This window comes from Colius striatus, chromosome Z (assembly GCF_028858725.1).
Source record: "Colius striatus isolate bColStr4 chromosome Z, bColStr4.1.hap1, whole genome shotgun sequence".
NCBI lineage: Eukaryota > Metazoa > Chordata > Aves > Coliiformes > Coliidae > Colius > Colius striatus.
The window spans coordinates 41,881,896-41,905,990 of record NC_084790.1 but is presented as its reverse complement, the minus strand read 5'-3'; the positions used below and the strand labels follow the sequence as shown (position 1 = coordinate 41,905,990).

Below are 24,095 nucleotides of genomic sequence, written 5' to 3'. Positions count from 1 at the left end.
GGAGCTGAACTGACTGATACCTTTGACTTGATTAGCAGCATGGATTTGGTAAAGAAAAGAAAAAGATGAAAGAGAAAGGAAGACTCAATCCCAAGCAAGGTTGAGGACAACTCCAAAGTTCCCCAAACACGGACTAAGTTAGACCTTATAAAACTGGCTTCTGGGGGGCAAAACACCTCTGAGTTGCCTCTACAGCACCTTCCTCTAAAAAGCACACAGGAGACTGTGCGTGATGCTAGGGATAGAGCCCGGCAGGTGCCACGCAAATTGCTTTACTGTAGGTTTTCAACTCTGTAATCAGTAACCTAGACTTCTGATTTGCATTTTCCACTTACAATTGCTTAGCATTCACACAAGTAAATCTAACAAGCACAAAGATACCTTTACTTCTCTGGTGGCAATAGCCTCAAATACATCTGGATACACACAGACAAGCCCTTGGTGGATGTCTGAAGCCCAAGATTCGACTGAAATTTTCAGCAACTGGGGAGTACTTCACATAAACTTCAGAAACTAACTTGAAGCTCATTATAGATAGGTAGCTGGGGGACATCCGTGCAAACCAGAGCTCTTCTGAGGAGCAGGGAGCACCCCAACAGCTCCAGCTGCTCCTTATTTTCACTATACTACACTATGGTGAAGTGAAATAAATTCTTAGCTCATCAGCTGGGGGAACTTGATCTAATTTTTCAGATGGTGGGTATTTTACCTTCTATACTAAAAATGCGCTCTCCAAGTGTTCCTGCTTCTTCCAGTAGTGCAGCCTCGGATGACACATTAAAGAAATACTTATCTGTTGGATGACTAGCAATTCCTTTGATTTCTTTAATTAAGTTTTTTGTATCAAGTTCATGTCTGATTAAGTATCCCAAAACCTTGTGTGAAAAAGAAAAAAACAATAAAAGTGAAGGAAATAACAGTGTTACTCTATTTCCCTTTTGTATTATTTGAGTAAATATTCTGTGTATTAAACAAAACGCTGAAAGTTACCTTCATTCATATTAATAGATTGGTTATCTGAGTGTAATCCTATACAAGAGACCATTCATATAGGAAAAATACATAAACCAAGGCAAAGGAGGAAATAATTGGAGTTGCTTAGGTAATATTGGTTTTGCTTTTTCAGTCAGCTAAAGAAAACCAATATTTCATGAGTTCATGAAGTTTAATTTCACCTCGTTTTGGTCTCATCAGTGTTAACAATGTATGCATTACATACAACTTTTGTACAGAACATGCACTTTCATATATATACAACAAAATGATCTTTCAAAAATTGCAATAATAGAGATTGTATTACTTACAGCAATGCCAAATCTGGTTATATTGTCTTCATTGCATTTACCTATCACTGTTTTCAAGTTGGAGCCATCGTGTGATTCACCATCTGTCACGACAACCATTACTTTTGTGGCTGTCGGACGTCCTCCTGATTCAGGTGAGAATGCATACTGTCTGTTATAAAATATTGGATTTGTTACATGTCAACTTATAATGGATAAAATTCAGTATAGATACTGTAAAGAAAATGTTCATCAGTAATTTAGAACAAGGTGCAACTGTACTGCTTTTTTACTTGTAAATTAACAATCTGCAGTAAGAATTTTCAATTATGCTCCGGATAGCTCAAAGAGCCATCAGAAATGTAATCAAAGAAACCTAAAAAAACAACAAGAAGTAGGACTGGATGACATTTCTGATACAAATGTACATTCCATAGAAAACAAGGGTTTTTTGTACAGAGATTTCTAAATAAAAGAGGTTTTGTCAGAACTACTGAAGTTTTCTAACACCGAAGTAGAGAGGAATTGGCTCCACCAAATTCAAACAAAAGGGGAAGAGTATTAATAATAGGTTCCTCAATACTGCTGCACATATCTATCCACTGAAGGCTGAGTCTGTTCCTAAACAAAATTTTCAAAGGCATTGGATTCAGCATCTATTTTGGCCTGGACTCCTGTCCTTGATTCAACTGCAAAACAATATCCTCCTATTTGAGAAACAGATCTGGTTTGTGTACATACTCAAGAGTCACTTGATATTGCTTTAAGTTTTTCCTGTTTTTCATGGTGCTGCAATGACAAACTGACAACAGACGAGAGATTTTATTCCCTCTGCAATCAACCAAAGCCTGACCTGCCAACGCAAATTTTGCTGGTCCCACTGAATCCCTGCATAAACACTACTTTTTCATAAACATTACTTTTTTTCAATGGTATTGTATCTATCCTTAAAGCTTGTCCATGGTGTTTATGTACAGTCATGTTTAGACATCTGAGACAGTCCAAATAGTTTTGTTGGGTAACAGAACTACTTCAGTATGAAGTTTAACTCAACGGTTAACAACATGCTTTTCAGCAAGTCTTATTTACATATCCCTGTACTGCTCTGGATTGCACACTGTAAACGTATCTGAAAGATTTTGCCTTGTGCTGGGAACTTCCCCAGTTGAAATGAAATTCAGGATTGGTTATCTTGTGAGGTAATTTAGAACAATTGCACAGCAATTACTGATGTGTCTTACCTTGCATTGTCAATGGCTTTGAAAGTATTAGTGAGATCTCCTCCTTTCTGCTGTGTTTTCTCCATTGCTTCAACAACCTCATCCTTGGTTTGATATGTATTCAAATTAAACACAACACGGGGATCATTTGCATACTGAATTAAACCCACCTATGCAATATAGAAATTATGTTAGATTACCACACATTACAATCACTTACTTAGAATCATGATGCTTACTAATTTATCAGGTTAGAGGAAGAGATCTGCGACACACATGGGTTTATAATTTTCTTTCAACACATACAAACCCAATCAATATAACACATTTGGAAAGCAAAGAAGTCTAAAATGGTCTTGCACTTTATGCCACTTACTATAGAACACAATATGTCAATGCAAATAATCTGATATAATAGGCATTAAGTGTTTGCTTGTTTACTTCTGAAAGAGCTGCTTGATAGCAATAATACAGGGAGTTCTGGGGAAAATGAGAAAACAGCAAAAATTCTACAAGATGACAGCATCTCTATCTGATCCCTTCCAAGAAAATCCTAGAAGTTAGTTACTTGACAGCACTGGAAACCCTATTTAATTTTTAATACAAGTGAAGCTAAAGATATATGCTAGGATGTACATTTAGTATGAAAGCAAAAAGAGAAGATGCTAAAGGTGAGGTTCAGAAAGGACTGAGCAAGAAGCCTAGCTTTCAAGCACTTCACTTCCAAAGTAGCCCAAGGAAGAAGGCAGACTTTGAGAGAGAGATTTCCAGTGCCCCAGTCTTTGTTCCCAGAACTGTTTATGGAAAATGGACAACTGTAAAAACAGAAGACATTTTTTTAAAAAGGCAATAATATTTTCCTTGTGATCATCAAATTAAAAGGAAAAAAGAATAAAAAGATCAGACAGTGACCAAGCAGGAAAAACTCCTGTATTAAAGATCCAGCAGCTGGAAAGTAAGAGCCATATGAAAAGCTCAGAGGAATCTGTTCCACTTTCACCACATCCCCATGGATTATAGTAATTACTCTTGCACCTAATGCCTGAAAGACATATGACTCCCATAGATAAAAGCTAGACTTTCAGCTAGTATAACTTTTGAATCAGATTACTAATCCCTTTTGAAACAGTTTATCTGTGAGATAAAAAAAAAATAAAATCAATGCTGAAAGATACAGCACAACTACACACTCTCTGGCTTTGAGAGAGGTACTATAGTTGAGCTAAACTCTTCTTTGTTTTTTTGGTCTCTCTCAGTAATGTTTTTAACTTACCTGTGTCTTGTTAAGGCCTATGTCTAAGCCTTGTACAAATTTTTTCAAAAATGCCCGCACTGCATCCCAGGGATAAATGCTGTTTGATTCATCACAAACCACCACAACATCTATGACAGAGGAACACTCTGAAAAAAAAAAAAAGGTAGATATTAAGTGCACTTTCAGTCTCAATATATGTACAACCCTTTGGCTAAATCCAGAGGTGCATATTTGGGTTTCACATAGGCAACACTTTAGATTACAAAGAGTTTGCCAGAATGAAGCCTCTGCAGACATGTGTGCAGATTTTAAGTCTGCACTGCTGTAATGCCTCTGAATTGAGAGATTGAGTCCATATTCATATCATCCTTGCATCACAATTTGTCAGTCCTTATGTGTGAATCACATGACTTTGCTTCTTGCACACATATTCTTCTAAAAATCCCAAACTATGAGTCCCTGACATGATGTATCTTGATTTCCTTTGAGATATTTTTTTAATCAAATCTGTTTAGCACAGGTTGTCTTACTTTGAACAGCAGGAGAAAAGCTTCTTAGGATCTGGAAACTTGGGCTGATTTCAGAACAGACTCCTGTTGCATAGTATTGGCTTCCACACTGCTGTGCCCACAAGGGACCACAAGTCTTAAAAATAACAACAAAGAGAAATAATAAAAATAAAAAATACTTGTCTCACCATATCCATGTAAAAAAGTACAACACACAGGACTTTGGGCATCTAGGATCAGAGGAGTCCTCTTGGATTATCAGGTCAAATCCCTTGCAACCATGGGGACAGCATAACCCCTTCCACAGACTTTCCAATGGAAAAGGTTTTCTATTCATGGTCGTCTCAGTGCCTTCTTCCCTGATCCAGCCCCTCCAGCCCACACACGGCTATTGCACCCAAGGAGTGAGGCTTCGTCTACATGGAATCTGTGTCCCTCTAAGCCACCTGCTTCACGGACCGCCGGTTTAAACCCAGGGCGGGTACTTGCACATCGCCCATAAACATGCAGAGCGATACTTGAGCGGACCAGGAGGTGGCACCCGAGCGACGAGCACAAGGCTCGCAGCATAGCCGCAGCGGAGCGTTCCGCGCCCTCCATCTCCAGCTCCGGCATCGCACCGCACCGCAGGTGAAATGAGTTTAGGCTTGCTTGACACACCCCTCAGCTACCCGTTTCATTGTCCCTGTACTGAAAATGATCTCGACAAGTAGAAACATTTTCAGATGGATCAACCAGCCAGCTGCATGACAGTCACATCTCTGATATTAGAAGGATAAGTACAAAAGTACTTCAGTAAAAAGACACATACTGAGACAGTGCTTTATCATGGGGATATTTTAGGGGAGTGATTTGTTTTTGAGAAGAAAATCATGTTAAGAACTCAGGGAAAAAGCATAACCTCTATACAACCTCTGCCCAACAGTTCTGAAAAAGCCTGGGAAACAGGAAATCCATCTCCATTTGAGAAGACAGATTGAACAGTACTATTACCCTTTTCTCAAAAATATTCAAAAAAGGTAATTAAAGGCAGAAGTTAATGGAAAATGAACTAAATCACACATTGCTTTACCAGCGATAGACCACATCAGACTATCCTAACATATTTTGACAAGATGGCAGATTTTCTATGCAGAAGAAAGAAAATATACATTATCTGATCATGCTAAGTGCTCTTTTTAGCTACCACACACAGCACAATTAGTTTTACTAGAAAAGATGGATACATACAAAGGTAAGAGGTACAATCCAAATAATCTGTCTTGGTAACTATGAAGCTGGAGGACCGTTATGAAAGTTATTTTTAATTTAAAATTATCTTTAGATCAACCTCATTTGGACATTTTCTAGTTTTCTTCTGTATTAGTGGTAACTCAAAATTGTGATGTTAATCTAGGGAGCAAAAAATAGAATGTTCTAATAAACTTTGATGATCTTCACTTAAAAAAAAGGGAAGGGGGAAGTTTTAATATTCTGGCCTTGTTACAGTCAGAAATTTAAGATGCTTCATTACTGCAGAGGAAAACTAGGAGATGATGCATCAAGAACCGATCAACTTGAAAAGAAAAATATTAGAAAGAGTCATAGACCTGCCCTTAAAAATTAATGTTAGAAGATCTGGACATAAACGGGGAGCTCACTGAGTGGACAAGAGAGGAGCGTATGGATAGTTGCAGGGCAACCATAACCATGCAGCTACCATGGAAAGTAAATATGGCCTAAAAATATGTGATAAGAAGCGGCTGAGACAGGGAAATACCAAATACACTATACAGTGCCCTGGAAAGATTCATGTGGAATACAGCGTAGATCTGGCCATTCATGTCTGACAGAGACATATTTTTAAAAGTGCATTTCAGCCAAAAAGCTTTGGCATTCTTCATTTGTTTGTTTAGCAAAGCAAAGGACAAAGCAGAACAAAAGTAGTATGTTAAATAGAGAGGGAGATTTCACATGTAGGGAGATGGGAGCTGTTCCTTTCAACTAAAGGCATAGCACTGGCCCAAGAACAAATGTGGAAATTCAGAAAAAAGTTATTAACCATCATTGAAATTCTTAAGCACTTCCAACAAGAATAAGCATGCCTCAGAAAAATGTAATAAGTATGTGGAAATGACTGCCGTGTACTTAGGATACCTGTAGGAAGCAATGAGATGGCATCAAACAGCTGAACCTTCAGGACTCACAAGCTATAGCACAGACAGGCTCAGCTGCATCACGTTCCAGCCCAGCAGCCCAGGGATGCAGCAAAGGCTGGTACATGCTGATGAAGGCTGAGAGAGGAGCAATCAGAGGAGGTAGAAGTACAGGTTGAGCTGGGAGGAGGAAGCCCTGAGCACAACATGAAGAGCCCAACACAGAGGCCAGCTGACAAAGTGGCTCAGAGCAAAGCCCTGGCTGTCTGCAAATATGAGCCAACAGTCTCCACTTGTTGTGCAGTTCTTCCCACAACTAAGTCTCCAGCTTCTGATATTTGTTGAGGCAATCACAGATAAGCACCTATCTCTAGTACTCTGTTCTTCTCTCAAAAACAATCTCTGTCACCAAAGACATGGCTAACTGTTCACATCTTAGCATACAACTTCTTGGGTTTTTGTTAGTTTATGCAATTTAAGGAGAATCAAACAATAATACATGGATACGGAAATTCTTTTTCAGTGAGAGAAGTTCAATTGTTATTAGAAAACAGAAATGTTCTACATCGATGTAATTACTGATACTGTCTGAAAGTGGGTATGCATGGGACAGTACTAACAGTAATTAAGGGTATTATCCAAGAGACAGAATAAGATTTTTTAATCCATATCTTCTCAAACCAGCTATCAAGAAGAGCACTATGCTCTTCTTTTGAAGCTATGATGGTGGAAAGGGTGGATTTAGAACTACTTTCAAGTACTTCAGTGAACCAAGAGATGTGGTGATAAAGATAATAAATATTTGAATACTTTTGCAATTACTTGGACGATGCAAGGGAAAAATACAAAGTTTAGAGGGAGCCTGTACAAATGCATATGGTAGAGGAGAGATTCCAAACTCTCTTTTAAAAGCACAATTGGGACTATAGAAGACTGCCTTAAATATGCTCCCGTTGGAAATATTTTTGCATATATTATCTGACTTAAATTACAGAATCTTTAATTATGTGCCCTTCCATATGATATTCAGATAAATGAGGAAAGAGAAAGTTTGAAATTTTCTCCATTTCAGACCCTAGGTAATGACAGTGAGATGAAATATTTTAAAATATGCAGAATATGTATTACTTTATGGTACATAATAAAATACGTTCAACTTGAACTTATTAAAAAATGTGGAGAAGTCTAGTTTCTTCATTCTCCTCAGGAATTTCTGTGTGTACTGAATACATCCTTGATACATACCAAAAATCCTCCTGTTCTTGAGTTCTGTATCAGAGTCAAACCAAGGTTCATGTCTTCCTTTATCTCAGTCACATTTGGAATATTTATTAAAGCTGAAATAAAAAGAGATTAAATAATGACAGAATAGTAGATTAGAGATGTAGAAGCAGTTTAGGAAGTTAGAATTCCTTTTAGAAGGCTCAATTTCTTCAAATCTAAGGCATCTTTTCCAAATGGCTGCATATCATTCTGAAACAAAAGAAAGCTAATCTGTGTTCAAAATTTGCTAACCATTAACTATACATATGAATTAAGTATATCCACTTAAGGTACCTGCCCTCTAGAGAGCTGAAGGCAAAAGAGAGGAAGAAACAGGTCGACCTGTTGAGTATTTTTGGCTGGCAGCATAGCTGCAGCTAGCTGAGTCGCTACCGTTGCATTCCTCAGGACATAAGGTTCCTCTGATCCGGTATCAGGCTTTAGACAAAAACCTGGAAAAAGTGGTGGACAACAGAAATGCTCCACACCACAGACTAAGTAGACATCTCAGCAAACACTGCTGCCCCAGATTTTCACTGTATCCAAAAGTGAATCTCATTTTATGCTCAGTTTGCAAACACAAGGAGGCAGAAAAGGTTTTATACCCAGCCACACACCCAGCCCTCGTGCACTCAGTAATCACAATTGCCCCTGTCTGCACTAGCATGGACCCCACACCTGCCTGATGCCTGGACCTGAGGCTTCTCTCAGCTGGCAGGTCCAGCAGAAACTTTGCTGGCAAATACATGCCTGAATGGTTTGGGGAAGACAGATTCTTGCCCCAGAGCAGCCCACATGCAGCCCCCTGTGCTGCAGCCCACAGTCCCACACCAGTGTATAGCAGAGTCCCTCACCAACATAGATCCCTGGCCCTCCAGCAGCTGGTTTTGGGACACACACTGTTCTGGCAAATTGCTCCATCAGCTGACACTGAGGCCCCAGCGGCTCCATCAGCTGGCACCCATGCCACTGGCCCAGCTCCAGCAGCAGGCACCCATTTTCCCTTACACACACACAGTAGCTAGCATTGAGTCTTGGCAGCATACTCACAACCCTATACACATGACAGAGGCTGAGATTACCAGAGAAATAGCTAAAATTCTTAACAGGGTAGATTTTTCTGGTATAAAAACACAGAAAAATTGAACCGTTGTTGCAAGATGTACTCATCACAACTTACCTTGTAAATTCAATTTTTTACATGTGGTTTTGGACGTACCAACAGGACATGCATAGATATCTCCAGTTCTGTTAGCAGGATAGCCACTCCACGGTGAACCAACCAACAACCTAAAGAAACAGGAACCTTGTTAGCCTTTAATGATACAGGAAAAGTCTGTCAGTATTGTTCTATTGCACACTGTAGGTAACAGGTCTTTTACCAGATCTAGCACCTGAGGCACTCAGGAGACTTCTCCAGAGCTTGGAGATTTACTTGCACATTAATGCACTGGATTCACCAAGGACAACTTTGATGAAGCCTCTGGGGCTTAGCCTGCCTCAAATATTTGTACAGTTTTCACTGTCACATTATGTCATAGTGTCAGAAGAAATACAGTAAATATATTAATGTATATAGATGCATACAAATTTAGAAATACATATATTGGGGACTGAGAGACAAAACATTTTTTGCTGTGTCAGTTAATCGTTAACTGAGTCCTTTCAAGTTATTCTTCCAACTGATATGAGGCATTTTCTACAGGACCTGTGCAGCAACAGCCAAATGCTTGAACACTATGACACCTTGACAACACTGAGTCAGAAAGAAAATACTGCAGGTGATAACATTCTGCTGTTTATAGTATTTAATCCTGAACAGGAAAGTTAAGACCTGTGACAGTTTGTGCCTACAATATTAAGTGATTAACTTTCTCTGACTCATTTCCTTGTCTGCCCTAAGGTTTCCTCTCCAATATCTGCTCCTCTAGACCCCTTTAATTTTTACATGAAAACCTTCAAAAACCCTACTATTTCAGTAGGTTTTTTGAAGGTTTTCAGGAGGTTTTCCTCCTGGGAATACTGCTTAAGATCATCTATTTCTCAACACAACTCTCAGAAAGCAAAAGCATCAGACAGTGATGTAAGGCTGGAAGAGAGGGCCAACTCTTTATGCAGTTTAACATGCAGTGAAATAAAGATAAGGCAAAACATGACCACAGGAAGATGACCTCAAGGAATACAAAACAATGAATCAGATGATTAGAAAACAGGGACTAGAGGTGTTTGCTCTGGCAGCAATATGACTTTCATACAGAACAGTCTATGGGTTCTGAATTATCTGTAATAATTAATGGGTTTATTAGTCTGTAAAAGGACAAGAGACAGGATCTTGTACAGAGTATGAAGTTCCATAACAAACCATCTCCTTTATTTGGTCAATTGCTTGCTAAAAGCAAAACTATCAGCTGAGATTTTATAGGTAGCTAATGCAAATAGCTCACATTATAAAAAATATATTTTTTATAATATGTTTCATAGCAATTGCTAAATAATATCATTAACTTTACAGGTATTCTTCAGGTGGCTTTGAAAAATAGCATTTAGTTTTAGATGCACAGGCAGGAGTTTGAGTCCTTTTTAGCTTTCTCAAAGAAAATACTGCTAACAGCATTTTTTTAGGTCTATTTTACCTCAACTAAACAAACTTAAGAGCACAAATAATGTTATTCTGTTTTACCAGTTCAGTTGAAGGTAACTTCAGATTCTATCTTCTATGTGTAGGAATATTTTTTAAATACCTACCTCCTTCTCAATTACCTTGTTGAGAAAGAGTGATTATACAGGCAGCAGGAACAGTATTTTGTGTACCTTTAGCCTCTCTAAACTTGAAATCCAGGTTCCTGTAAATAGCAGGTTTCATGTGAATATAAAAAGTGAATATAAAAAGTGTTGTGAATATAAAAAGTTACACTAGCTGTGAGGAGGCCTCTGACATTCCTGTCATTTTCTGAAGTGTATAGCCTTTTCTCCACAGTGGAAACAAAAATCACTACAACTTGGGACTGAATAACCAGAGCTCATGGGAAACTACTCCATTGGTCATATGCCAAGAGATGATACCAGCTGCAAACACTTGCTGTGACACAGAGCTAGAGCTGGTCAATAGTGGTTGACAGGAGGAAGACATGGTGTTAAAGCCTGTCCCCCCTGTTGGGTACTACAGAGTTATTTACATCTGTAAAATGTTAACTGGGCTGATGGGAGAGAGAAAGGGCTAACAGTTTATGTGGAAACAGAAAACAGTTTTTTAAAGGATGGCAGTACTGCATGGAGCATACCTGAAACTCGAACAACTCTTCAGCATTAACTGCTGAGCTGAACATTGCACTGTGCACATTTATAAGTATGTTTTTCCTAAGAAGGCAAACGTATTTCAGAGCCTCTGCAGGAGGACAGCTACCATTGAAAGAATGACCTTAAGGGATCTTGGAAATACCCCATGCACCACTCCATTCACTCATTGCAAATCTTTGTATTGCACTGGCATAGCTCTGCAGCCATGGGTTATCCTGAAGCAAGTCATTTCACTTAAAGAGTGAGAATAAGAGGAAAAGAGAGTAGAAGCCTAAATCCAAGCCTAACTCCAATCCTTACCCTTGCTATTGGCATAAACTAGAGACAACCACCACCCATAGAATCTAGAAAAAGCAGTTCTCTCCCTTTCAGTATGCATATTTGTACTCACTCCATGGACTTTATGGTGCACAGCAGTAATGTGGATTTTGAAAACTCTTCTTCCTCAGCCTCAACATTAATTCCAACCCAAGTATCTATATTCAATCCACTTCTGGAACATAATATTCACAATCGTATTTTATTTTCACTACCCCTAAAACTAATTTTGTACCTGTTGCATGACATAAATATAAATTTGTTCCAATTGTGCCCAAAGCAAGCTTACTTTTTGCTTTGTTTAGCTTGCACTCCTTGTACTTTACTGGAAGTTATTATACTATCTTCCCCTTTTCTGTATTAGCCTTCCATGTAGACTTGCAAAGTCCATTAATCTCAATGCAGTAACTATGGTGTGGGCCAAAGAACGCCACTCCATACACAGAATTTATAACTAAGAACTGACTATTACTGACACTGTGATTTTCAGAAATGAACAGAGCTATTAAACCACTTTCCTTATTTGACTTAACTAGTCTAATTTGCCATCAGTACACTCCTGAGAAAAAGTTCTCAATCAGCTTCTGCTGACCCTAGACTTCTACTTTTAATTGCCAATCTTAAAGGTCCTAGGAAATAACTTTATTATTATTTCTTTCATATCCCAAGCCTTCCTTAAGCTTAACACTAGCCTTAATCTAAATTAGAAATCAACAAGTCTGATTTGCCTTTGACAATAAACATAAACTATTAGAGCAGAGGGTTGCAATACTGCTCTGGGAAAATGTATGTGTATCTTTCCAAAATATCACAAGTGAAGAAAGCAAGAGAGTATCTGGCTATCATCCTGCTAACCACAAAAATATTTTTTACAGTGATTAAGCAGGATGTACACAAAGCAAAGTGAAACAGAATTTATCAGGAAAGAGTGCAAGAATTGCAAGAAGTGAGTACTAAAATGCTTGAAAATGCTTGCTTCCAAACAAACTGTATCATGCATAGTACACTAATAAGGGTCTCTTTCAACCATGAGTTAAATATTTATTTTTACAGAACTTCCTTATGAATCTTTGTAGACTGTTTTTACACAATACTATAGTGATTAACATGCAATATTGCTACTGATTTTATTTTTCAGCTCCTGAATCATTCTCTAACACTGTATACAAAGCAATGAAATTACATGAAGTTAAATAAAGTTCAGCAGCAATGCCATACCACACAGACTGCAGGAGTGGCAGATCAAAGTGCAACCGGAATTATTACTGGGAAATTACATTGTGACAAAGCTAGTAACTGGCAAAGTGTGATGTAGCAGAAAAAAAAAAAATCAGAATTCATGGTGAAGGGCTGAATTCTCAGCTGTTGTCAGAGCATTTTTGGGTTTATTTTTATTATTCTTTTCGGGGTTTTTTGTTTGGTTGGTTCATTGGTTTTTACTTTTTTCATGCACTTGCTCTTTAGTGCAAATGGCTAATAGGAAATAGGAAAGTAAAATTAGAAAGGACCTCTGCAATCATCTGGTGCTCTTCCCTACAATTACAGAAAGCAAGGAATAGATAAGAAGACCAGAAAACCCTTCACTCTCATAGATGCTTCTCATCACATCCTAACACACTTAATCACCATTAAATCTTTCCTTTGATCCTTTAAACAAAAGACTCAAAACTCAAAAACAACAGCAAGCTGAAAAACTTAAAAGGCCTAGAAGATAGAAGCCAGAGCTCCTTCTCCAGGCAAGAAAAAGGCAAACTGTAGGGCATGAAGCTGAATAAAGCAAAAGCTGGGCAAATAATGTTAGCAGTGGTGCTGGCACTGAAAAGATGGAGCTGTAACAATGACAGCATTTTGTTCAAAAGAGAAAAAAAAAAAGTTGGCAGAACTACCCTCCTCATCAAAATCAGAAGGCTTTGAAAATGTCTTGATTTCAACAAAAGCTGCTACAGCAATATGTATTTTCCGCAAAATCTCTTATTTGTCTGAAGAAGCAACACACAACCTCAAGAGAATGGCTGCTGGGCTTTTAAAGCTAGTGAGCATCATGCAACGATTTTTAAAACTGTTCAGTATTGCAATGATTACATGATACATCAATGAGGGCAGTGCATATTAAGGTGTCATTACTGATACGATATGGAATGAAACAAAGTATTTGAAAAAATAAGAATCCTATAATATTAATTCCAAAACAGAACTGAATAACTCCAAATGCTAAGCATGCAGACATAACTGAGTAGGTTGGCTACAACTTGATCCCAAACAGTCCCTCAACAGCACACTGAGAGTCTGTTTCCACAGACTGAAGACGTAAGTAGGACAAAGCATTTTAACAGCTATATACAGCTATTCAGTCTTCCCCATCCAAGACAGACATAAAGCCAAATCTTAGCAAGCAGCAAGTACTGTTCTCTTTGCAGAATGTATTATCAGCTGCTGTTCAGGGCATGCACATTCAAGACAAACTTGACAGGGTACAATCTGCCTTTCTAAATGGTTATGTTTATGTAATAACAGAGAAATCAGTCTCAATTTAAGGTTCAAATACAGATGATCTCATGACAGGGAGAAACAGAGCATAAACTAAATGGTGTTTCTGTTGGGGCTAATTATTTGTGTGGTAGACTGACTAAACTTTTCTAGTTGATGAGTTTCTTTGCTGTTCATAATTTTCCTTGAGTTCATTAAAGTGCTCCTATTTTGAAATTCCTGTGAAAAGCTTGAGCTGTGTTTGACTTGCACGTTTGTCCTTATTTACAAGCACTACATGCCATCAATGTCCATCAATGCACAACAAACTAGTGTCCAATTATCCTGGATCATCTGACTACACAAAAAGGGCTCCCTTTATGGTTTTTGCCACGGCTTCCAAACACGTACCACTTCCCTCTATAGCCCTGCACTCCTGGTTGGACTGCCTTCCCTCATGTCTCTGAGATCAAAACCAAGGTGCTAACATACATGCATGCAGTTCAAATTCGTCAAAAATTCACACTTTTCATGATTTTCTACAGCCTTAATGCCTCAGCATATGTATCTTTGAGAATTAGAACTGAATAATATAACTAGCATTGCTGTTTTTTTCTGTATTTTTCCTTTCTGCTCTTTGAGAGACTACAGGAGGCGCTTTTTTTTTTAAGCTGTATTTAATATAGCATCATGTAATTTTATTAACAGAAGGCCTAGGAAGTGATGAAATTTCTGGTGGATCTCAGATTCTGGATAACCTCTCTCTTAGAAAGAGGTGCCAGTCCAGCAATGTTTGATGTTGTGAGCAGCCCCACTGTGCCTGAATAGAGTTTTCAAGTGCACATTCTTGCTGCACAATGATGGCCTCTTCATAAAAGCATACAGTGATTCTCTCCTCCTTATGCAAACCTGTTTATCTGGCTTCTAGCTCAGCCATGTCAACAAGTACTCTGCACACAGACTGCAGCCTCTGCGTTGCTTACAGAAGAAACCAACTCTGCTGAACAGCTTGAGTGTTGTTGGCTTCTTTTAAAATAATGAACACATGAAAAACCTGTATTGTCCCAAGAAAAATAAAAAAGCCTAGAAATGAAGAGGACAAGAGAGTAAACCATGACTGACCTTTCCTAAAGCCTGTTTAATGACTTCTGGAGAGGGACACTGGAAAGAGGTTTTCTTCAACAAGTCACAGTTACTTTAATAAGTCATAGTTACTTGAAAAAGAGACGATAAAATTCCCCCGACTTTTGGAGCTATGGTGAGATGATGTGCAGTGAATGAAAAATGACAAAGTGTCTATCTATAGAAAGGTTCCTGGATTCGCAATATTCATATACTTGGGAGAGGATAGGAAAAATTAATCCAAAGTTAACCTATTTCTCAAACTTCATATACACATTGTACATGGAAATGATAGTGGAGGAGTTTTTGTAACAGAAATGAAAATACATGGCAATATTATATATATAGCTTGGGTGAGCTTGGAACATAGCGCTCCTATTTCAAGCTATAGAAAAAATTGTAAGATGGATAAAATACAAGACATTTCTCCATGTATGAGCCAAAGTATTTAATTCACTTCAGGCAGACATTTTTTTTCTCCTTCAATGGCTCTACACAGGAGTTTTTTAAAAAGACAGCTCTAATCTGTGGATGACCAAACACATAATTGAAGCAGGCAGAAATGCAGTGAGAGACACCACATTGGGCAAGACTGGGGATAGTTTGGGAGCCTACCCAACAGAGAGAGAGAGAGAGAGAGAGAGAGAGAGAGAGAGAGAGAAAGAGAGAGAGAGAGAGAGAAAGAGAGAGAGAGAGAGAGAGAGAAAGAGAGAGAGAGAGAGAGAGAAAGAGAGAGAGAGAGAGAGAGAAAGAGAGAGAGAGAGAGAGAAAGAGAGAGAGAGAGAGAGAGAGAAAGAGAGAGAGAGAGAGAGAAAGAGAGAGAGAGAGAAAGAGAGAGAGAGAGAGAGAGAAAGAGAGAGAAAGAGAGAGAAAGAGAGAGAAAGAGAGAGAAAGAGAGAGAAAGAGAGAGAGAAAGAGAGAGAAAGAGAGAGAAAGAGAGAGAAAGAGAGAGAAAGAGAGAGAAAGAGAGAGAAAGAGAGAGAAAGAGAGAGAGAGGATACACCAAGCTCTTAATTCAAGAAGATACAGCTCTCTTCTCCTCTTTGCCTTCTTTTCACTGGTAGTAAACACAGGAACACCAGAAGTGCAGTGAGATGTAGATAGTTTTACATTTTTGCATGTGCAACCAATTACAACTGCACAGTGCACAAAGACATGGATAAATATCTCAGCTCAATTCTTGTATGGGCTTTTACAAACTTTAAATGTAAAACATATTTTCATTTGTATTTCCATGGATTTCAAATTTTGATATCTTACTTGCTTTTTACTTACTTGCTTTTTAAGTTCATTTACTTGCTATCTGTTCATGACTATTTATGCAAAAATAAAAGTTGACGGCTATTTTGTTTCTGACACTGTTTCAGTCTATGGAAAATGATACATCTAAAACCTTGTCTCAGCTTACGAGACAAGCTTATATATGGCTTGTGACTTCCCACTATAGACTTAAATCCATGTATTCATGAAATAACCACTTAAAGCAGTTGAGTACCACGAAATTATTTATAGTCATATAGGCCTTGCCATGAAAGACACCTTAAGCTTTGTGGCTGCTGAGGCTGCAGAATAAAAAGTGATGTGTTTTCCACTAAATAGGTTTAATCTGGGTTAATATTTTAAAGTTCTAAGCTCTCCATTACTAGAGAAAATACTTTACTAATTAATCATGAAGCCCAACATTGTGGCAACAGTGGATTTCTCACCAAATTTTATGGCTGAAGAGATACAGGAGACACAAAGCTTTTGCTAGGATTGTGTTATATATGTCCAAATATGCTGTCCCTTGAATAGTAAACTAAGTTCACTTAATAATTAGATCTTCCCAGCGCTAATCATTTCTTTTAACCTCAACAATATCCTAAATGGAAAAACTTCCTATGTATGTGTAATGTGTAAAAACAATGCTATTGGTACAGTAAAGAATGAAATGAGAGTCAACATTCCAAAGAAATTGTGAGGCTGAGGAAACTGGTGTTAAGGAGATGAAAGTAAGAGTAACAGAAAGAAAGACCTCAGATTGAATTGTATAAAGGAAAAAAGCCTGACGCTTCACATGATGTCTTCAGAATATTTCAACTTTTGGTTTAATACTGTATTTATTAATAAAAATACAATTCTAATATAACACAGAATGCAATGAAATGAAATTATAAAAGAAAAATTAGTTGCAATATTTCTTCCTTAATGTTTTAATTGGACATAAAAAGTTCTTCAAATTGCTCACCATTTGCCTTGTTCATTTATAAACTGTTGAACTGTGTATCCAAACTGCTCTCTTGATGGACTAGAAAATATTTTTGCTTCTAGGAGCCCAACATTGTAGGCTTCACAGCAGTAATGAAGAATACCTGTTAACAGAAAGATTATGGTTATCACAAAATTAAAGAATAATTTTGATCCCAGAGAAAAATGCTCTTCATCTGTGCCCCAATAGAAGAGAACAAAAGGTAGTCTTTGATACACGTAAGAAAAAAACAGCCTTTCCCTACAGCACCCATCTATCCATGTGAAATAGCCATCTAGCACTCTTTATATATGTAATATTGTGAGTAGAGATCAATGACTTATTTGCTGTTTGCCTAAACAAAAGTTGCAGCACTACTAATGGAAATGTTTTAGCTGAAGGGAGGCAAGAAATATGAGTCAGAGGTCTGTTATTCTCCTTTACCTTAAGATGTAAGGTAAGCTTATGGCACACCAAACATATCAGTGGCCTGCTGACGTACATCAGAATCATAGAATAGTTTAGGTTGGAAAAGCCCTTTGAGGTCATTGAATCCAACTGTTACCCAACACTGCCACATGCACCACTAAGACATGTCACTAAGCCCCACATCTACATGTCTTTTTAAATACCTCCAGGGATGGTGACTCAAGCACTTCCCTGGGCAGCCTGTTCCAATGCTTGATAACGCTTTTGGTGAAGCCACTTTTCCTAACATCTAATCTAAACCTTTCCCCAAGGGAAACTGTGGCTCTTTCCTCTCAGCCTGTCACTTGTTACTTGGGAGAAGAGATCAGCCGCAATCTCACTACAACCTCCTTTCAGACAGTTTTAAAGAGTGACCATGTCTCCTCTCAGCCTTCTTTTGTCCAGGCTAAACAAGTTTCTTAGTTTCTTTCCTTAGTTTCTCCTCATCAGACTTGTGGCTCCAGACTCTTCATCAGCTTCCTTGCCCATCTCTGGACATGCTCCAGCACCCTTAATGTCCTTCTTGTAGTAAGGGTCCCAGAACTGAACACAGCATTCAAGATGCCTCACCAGCACTGAGTACAGGGGGATAATAATTTCCTTGGTCCTGCTGGTCATGCTATTTCTGATTCAAGCCAGGACGTCATTAGCCATCTTGGCCACCTGGGCACACTGCTGGCTCATGTTCAGACAGCTGCCAATTTACACCTCCAGGTCCTTTTCATCTGGGCAGCTTTCCAGCCACTCTGTCCCAAGCCTGTAGCATTGCATGGGGTTATTGAGGTCCAAGTGCAGGCACTTGGACTTGTTAAACCTCATGCAGTTGGCTTTGGCCCATCAATCCAGCCTGTTTAGATCCTTCTGTAGAGCCTTTCTGCCATCCAGCAGATGAACACTCCGAACCCAATGTGGTATCATCTGCAAACTTGCTGATGGTGCACTTGATCTCATCCAGATCATTGATAAAGACATTAAACAGAACTGGCTCCAATACTGAGCCTTGGAGAACAGCACTTGTGATCAGCAGCCAATTGGATTTACTCCATTCACCACAACTGTTTGTGCCCAGCCATTCAGGCAGTTTTCATTAGAATGCAAATGCACTGACTGTAACTGCTAATATCATTTTTGTATTCCAGTGTCTATCAGCAACTTAATGTTTGAAACATTGGAACAAAAAAAATCAGACTATGTACTGCAGCAGAAAATCTACATTTTTGAGTCATTTCATTATCACGCCAGAAGCCTTTGTTTTCAGTCCAAACAATCTGAACAGTTGTCCAAACAGGAAAACTTAGAAATATAAACATGCAAGACAGAACTGCATTAATAAATCACTACACTTCATACTGAAACTCCACTTCATTGTGGTCGTGGTACTAATTGCTTTTTCTTGGGCACTTGTGTGCCTAAGAACAAAGCTATGCTACTCCATGACATTTTGGGGGGAACCAGCAATGTAGGATGAAGATAAGGTCCCAAAAAGATAAGGTCTCCCTCTTACACATTTCTTATACTATGAGTGCATCTTTTATCCATTTTGTACATCTGTCTTAATAGAGTATTCAGAATAAGAAATTCAAGCATTTGTAGCCAGAAAAAACAAGCAAACAAACAAAAATGCTAAGTTTGCTTCAAACCTATTTTAAGCTTGTGCCAGAATAAGAGGGTCTCATGCATTAAAACAGTGCCAATCATTGAAGCATCTGGGTTCAAAGTACTGCATATTCTAGGCAGGAGTGATTTAGTATCTGTTGCTGCATTCAGGAAACTATCTTGAAATTAAAACCTCCTAATTCACTACCTGGATTTTAATAGTAAAAATCCACTTCCTGAATTCTGTCTGTAAATGGCACCTTGTTTACAGTCCAATTATTAGCTCTGTGGAACAAAGAAAGCCAGATACAAGCCTAAAGCTTCTGAGGGCTCTCTGAAGACTTCAAAAGCAGCAACTCATCTCTGCTAACTGAGTAAGGTTATTGAACACTTTGGTTTAAGGGGCCAAGCTTCCTCGAGCAGAATAGTTCCCAACATAAAGCTTCAGACAAGAAAATTTAGAAAAAAATCAGAAATGGGATAAAAGGAACTGTAAGCTTTCCAGTAACTTTGCATGGTACTTTTTTTTCCCCTCAGTAATCCTGTATTTCAGCGATAGCTGCTTTTATACTTCTGTATCACCATTTTCTTGCTCCAAGTAGGATATAAAACAATACATGTTCTGACTGCACTTTTAAGCCTGAACATGTGGGAATTTCTTCCGTAACTATAAATGACATGTGTAATGATAGCTGTAACACCTTCTATTTGCTGCTGTTGAAGTACAAGCTGAAGCAAGTTTGAAGTAATAGCTCATACTAGGAACATCCAGTTCATAATTGTTTTGATTTTGTAAGCAAAGCTCACAGCTTAAAGTAAGCAAGCAGAAAATGTCCGTTGGGTAATCAATCATTTAATGCCATGATTATAATTGTTGTCTGATTGCATCTCTTTATTCAGAATAATCAGTTTAGCAAATACAATTGTTTAATTGGATGAGGGAAAAACATAAGATCAGATTTTGTGTCTTTGATTACTTGGTTTGTGAAGTAAGTTTATAAAAGTTTATAAAAGTTTAATAAAAGTCACTTATTAGTCTGCATTTTGTGTTGTGTCACTGTTTTCAGTCTAAACAGTAAAAATGAATTTTCAATCACTTTATAATACATTGTGAAGGTGATGCTCCAATTTAAGATGGCAATACATGACACAGTCTCCTAATCATACAGTCCCAAGGCTTATTTCTCATTGAAACACCCAGTCAGAGGCATTCACTGCTGCTGTTATTTATAGCTTGCAACAAACATGCCTAGCAATTACAGCATAAAGAAAGGCAACACTAGGGAATTTGACCACTGAGCCTATAAGGATCCACTGCACGCTAAGCATTAGTTCTAAATTTATCTAGCATTAATCTTGCCAGTAAGAAACTTTAGAGTGAAGGAAATTTCATTACCTTTTTTCCTTAATGGTATGGTAATTTCTTTTTCAAACAGCTATTAGCAAAAAACCAGAGAAAGTTCATTGTATAACCTAGATAAGAGACCACTTGTCTTTGTGTGTGAGCATTCACTCCAGTAAGGATAGATGCCAGGAGAGGGAACAGAAAGCACCTCCTTCAGCAGCTTCCCTCTGCACCACAGCATGGACATAGCTCTTGCCCCTTTCAATAGGCAGTAGACACTGACAAACCCAAACCCAAAGTCATCAGCACACCAGGGGATGTGGAGATGGAAGAAACAAGCATGTAGTCACCAAAGAATCAGGCTGTAATCTTGCATTATGGTAAACCCAAGCCAGTATTATGCACATTCTTGAATGGGTATTTTTTAGTCCATGAATTGTTTAGAAAAAAAAAACAATCACGCAAATCCCACTGGATCATTGTCTGCTTCCTGAAGCAGTTTCATAGACTGGCAGCCAGCAACATGTGTACAGCCTACATTGCCTTAATTGCTGAGTCTAGCATTTTCTAAGTATCCATCCTTTCTGGAAGAGGGCTTTACTTTGTCCTTGACGTTAATCTCCTCCAATAGAGCCACTACAAATTCCACAAAGAAAATTTTCCCCTTGGTCTCAAACGGATTTCTTCCTCCAAAGAACACACATCATCAGGGCTCTGAAGCTTGTCAGACCCCACGGAGGGCTGAGAAAAGAAAGGGGTGAGAGGGATGAGAGAACTCAAAACTCTTCCTTTTTGCTGGCTTTGTCTCACAGTGGATTGTGCATGCTTGTTCAAGCTTTCTCCATGACTGATTTGTAAGGACTCTCCTCAGGGTTGATTTTCTGATGTTTTGTATTGTGCCAAGTCACAGAAGATCTCCTTAGCTGTCAGAGAACTTATAAAAAGCACTTTTGTCTCACTCTAAAGCCCGACTGGTTATTTTTTTCATCCCTTTGGAAAAGAAAAAAATAATTAAAAAATATGCTGAAATTGGCTCACAGGTTCCAAGATTGGTAAGGAAGTACGGGCACCTAGAGATACCATTAACACTATAATCACCTACTGTCCTTGAAATACTCAGCAGAAGGTGGAATGAAGGCAGGAAGGAAAAGTAATAAAGTTATGAAAGAGGGCAGTCAAGTAGTATTTGCTTTAGTTTATATATATTTAGTGTTACTTTACTACTTTTTACTAAAAGGCACCAACATTTTGGTGTAAGAGTAAAGTTACTGCCTTATTACTCAGAATCTATGTTATCAGGGCAATAATCCAAGTGGAATGGTCAACTATTCTAATAGAATGAACAACTCATAGTTTGAACAGCTTCCATAATACATTGTATTTTGAAGTTTTTATTGACAAGACTGTGAATACATAAAGAACAAAACAAGCAGCATGCTACTACTTTATACTATTGAATTGCAGTACAGATATTCCTCATCATGGCTTTCAGAAGCCACCAAGCAATTCTCACTGCAACGAGCTTGCTCAGGGAGCAAATCTGCCCAAAAAAAGGAACCCTTTCCTGCCCACCCCTCACTCAGGTTTTAGTCTTCAGCTCGATCCACTTACTGTATTAGCACATGCATTATGTGCATGCAAAGGTAATGACATCAAACCAAGTTCTTCTCATGTAAACCAAGTAATTCTATATTGATTGCAGTATTTGGATCATTTCTGTAAATGACCATAAATATAAATGACCTTTTTGATAATCTTTAGTATACTTGGTCAGGGTTATGTGGAATCAAACATACTTAATGCAGGAAAATTAAAGGACTACTTACAATTCAATCTGGAAAGGTATATTAACCTTTACCCAACACAGTAAATATAAGTAAAAAATATTTTCTCATTAGTCTTCTCCTGTATATTTACTTCTCTATTTTTTTAAATTGTTATTTTCAGTATGCACAGCCTCATCAGTACATACTCAAAAAGGCAAGTAGGTATCTTAAGCTCTGGTATAAAACCTGCAGTTTTATAATCACAATTAATCTGAATTTGTTTAAAAAAACTTATTGAAAACAACCTTCTAAATAAAGACAATGTGAACCTCTAACAAGAATGAAAACAAGCAAAGAATGTCATTAGCAAAACACTGGATTTTTTGTACTTAAAGTTGAGTGTATCTTATAATCCGCATCTCAGTTACTTTGTTGGTATTTCATTATGTTTAGAGACCTGAAAAGGCAAGTCTTTATTTTACTGCTTCATTTATTTGTTTTACTTTCTTTTATCTTGTGACTGACATTGTCTTTACATCAGTTGCAATATCTCAAACTATTTAATAATTAGATTATAAAGTTTAGTGTAGAAATAAACTATAGGCCAAAAAATCCCCACAACACCAAGAAGAAAGGAATTTTGTAACAAATCCTCTCTCCCACCCCTCTTCCTCCCCTCCTCTCCCTCCCTCCAACAAATTTTCTTGGCTTGGTTGGCTGACTGCTTCTTCCTGGAAGTAGGTCAGCTTCCAGCCTAAAAGCCTCTGGGTGTGTGACAACCTGAGTCACTGCCTTTCAGTTTCAGTTGTCTATGATCCAAGGAGCTGCACCAAGAGTTACCAATAAACTGCTATAAAGCAATCGAAACATGCTATGACACAGAAATTGTAAAGGAGAAGCTGAGAAAACTGAGATAACAAAACTAGGTGCTGTCAATTTTATAGTTCTGGTGCTGCTGCAGAGCAAAAGATCTAATTAAATTTACCCACAGCTGCATTAGTTGCCCTGAAAGACTTGTCGTTGTCTTGATAACTCCTTATTTGTGGCCCACACATTACCCTCCTTGGCTCCCAGGGCAGATAAATAAGCTGCTCTTCATCTGGAGATAAGAAATCTCAACAACCTACTGTACACAAAAGGACAGATTCCAAAGTAATGCTTACAAATCATTCCTGCAGGACTGATAACTTCCTATCTGTTTTTAATAAACACAGCAAGCATTCAAACCTACTCAAATTCATTATCCTAGCATGTTTCCGTTCTTAAGTTCAGTGGGAAAAACTTAATTTTACAGAAAATTCACATAAAATACATCTTTTTAATATAATTTGCAGTTATATTAATCTTTGTCCTCAGAATACCACACTTTGTTCTTAACAACACCACAGATTAAAAGTACATGAGGCTAACAAGCTGAACAGACATGTATGTTATATATGCAATGAGGTTATTGGCTTCACAAGTAATGATAAAAAACCCACCCTTTGCATGCTTCCCTATGATAAAAATTGAGTTTCCAAGAATCATTGCACTCCAGTAAATACTCTTCCCTTGTGTCCACATTATCAGCCGTAGACCCTTCTTTAAAACAATGATATTTCCAAATATAGTCCAAGAAGCATGAGCAACATTATGATTATAAGAGAGGAAATGCATGTCATCACACAGAAACCAATGTGACTCCCATGTCTACACCCTATTTGTTGCTTTTACTCATCTTTGCACATCTCTGTATGCTGACAAAAATGCATATTTGCAAGAGCTATCAAGAAGATGAGATAGCAACCAAGGGTGTCTGTATTTCCCTACCCATATCACATTCTAG

The 24,095-nt window shown here is 38.1% G+C and overlaps 1 protein-coding gene across 1 annotated transcript in view; it reads right to left on the bottom strand.

Annotated features, from left to right (window-relative positions):
• ITGA2 (integrin subunit alpha 2) overlaps positions 1-24,095 on the bottom strand; it is a 67,547-nt gene that overhangs the window by 33,908 nt on the left and 9,544 nt on the right. The window contains exons 2-9 of the mRNA XM_062019593.1: positions 17,096-17,219; positions 8,846-8,955; positions 7,648-7,739; positions 4,289-4,403; positions 3,777-3,904; positions 2,525-2,673; positions 1,305-1,455; positions 710-875 (exon numbers count right to left, since the gene is read on the bottom strand). Of these exons, the coding sequence (XP_061875577.1) occupies positions 710-875; positions 1,305-1,455; positions 2,525-2,673; positions 3,777-3,904; positions 4,289-4,403; positions 7,648-7,739; positions 8,846-8,955; positions 17,096-17,219 (1,035 nt within the window). The remainder of the gene's footprint in view (positions 1-709; positions 876-1,304; positions 1,456-2,524; positions 2,674-3,776; positions 3,905-4,288; positions 4,404-7,647; positions 7,740-8,845; positions 8,956-17,095; positions 17,220-24,095) is intronic.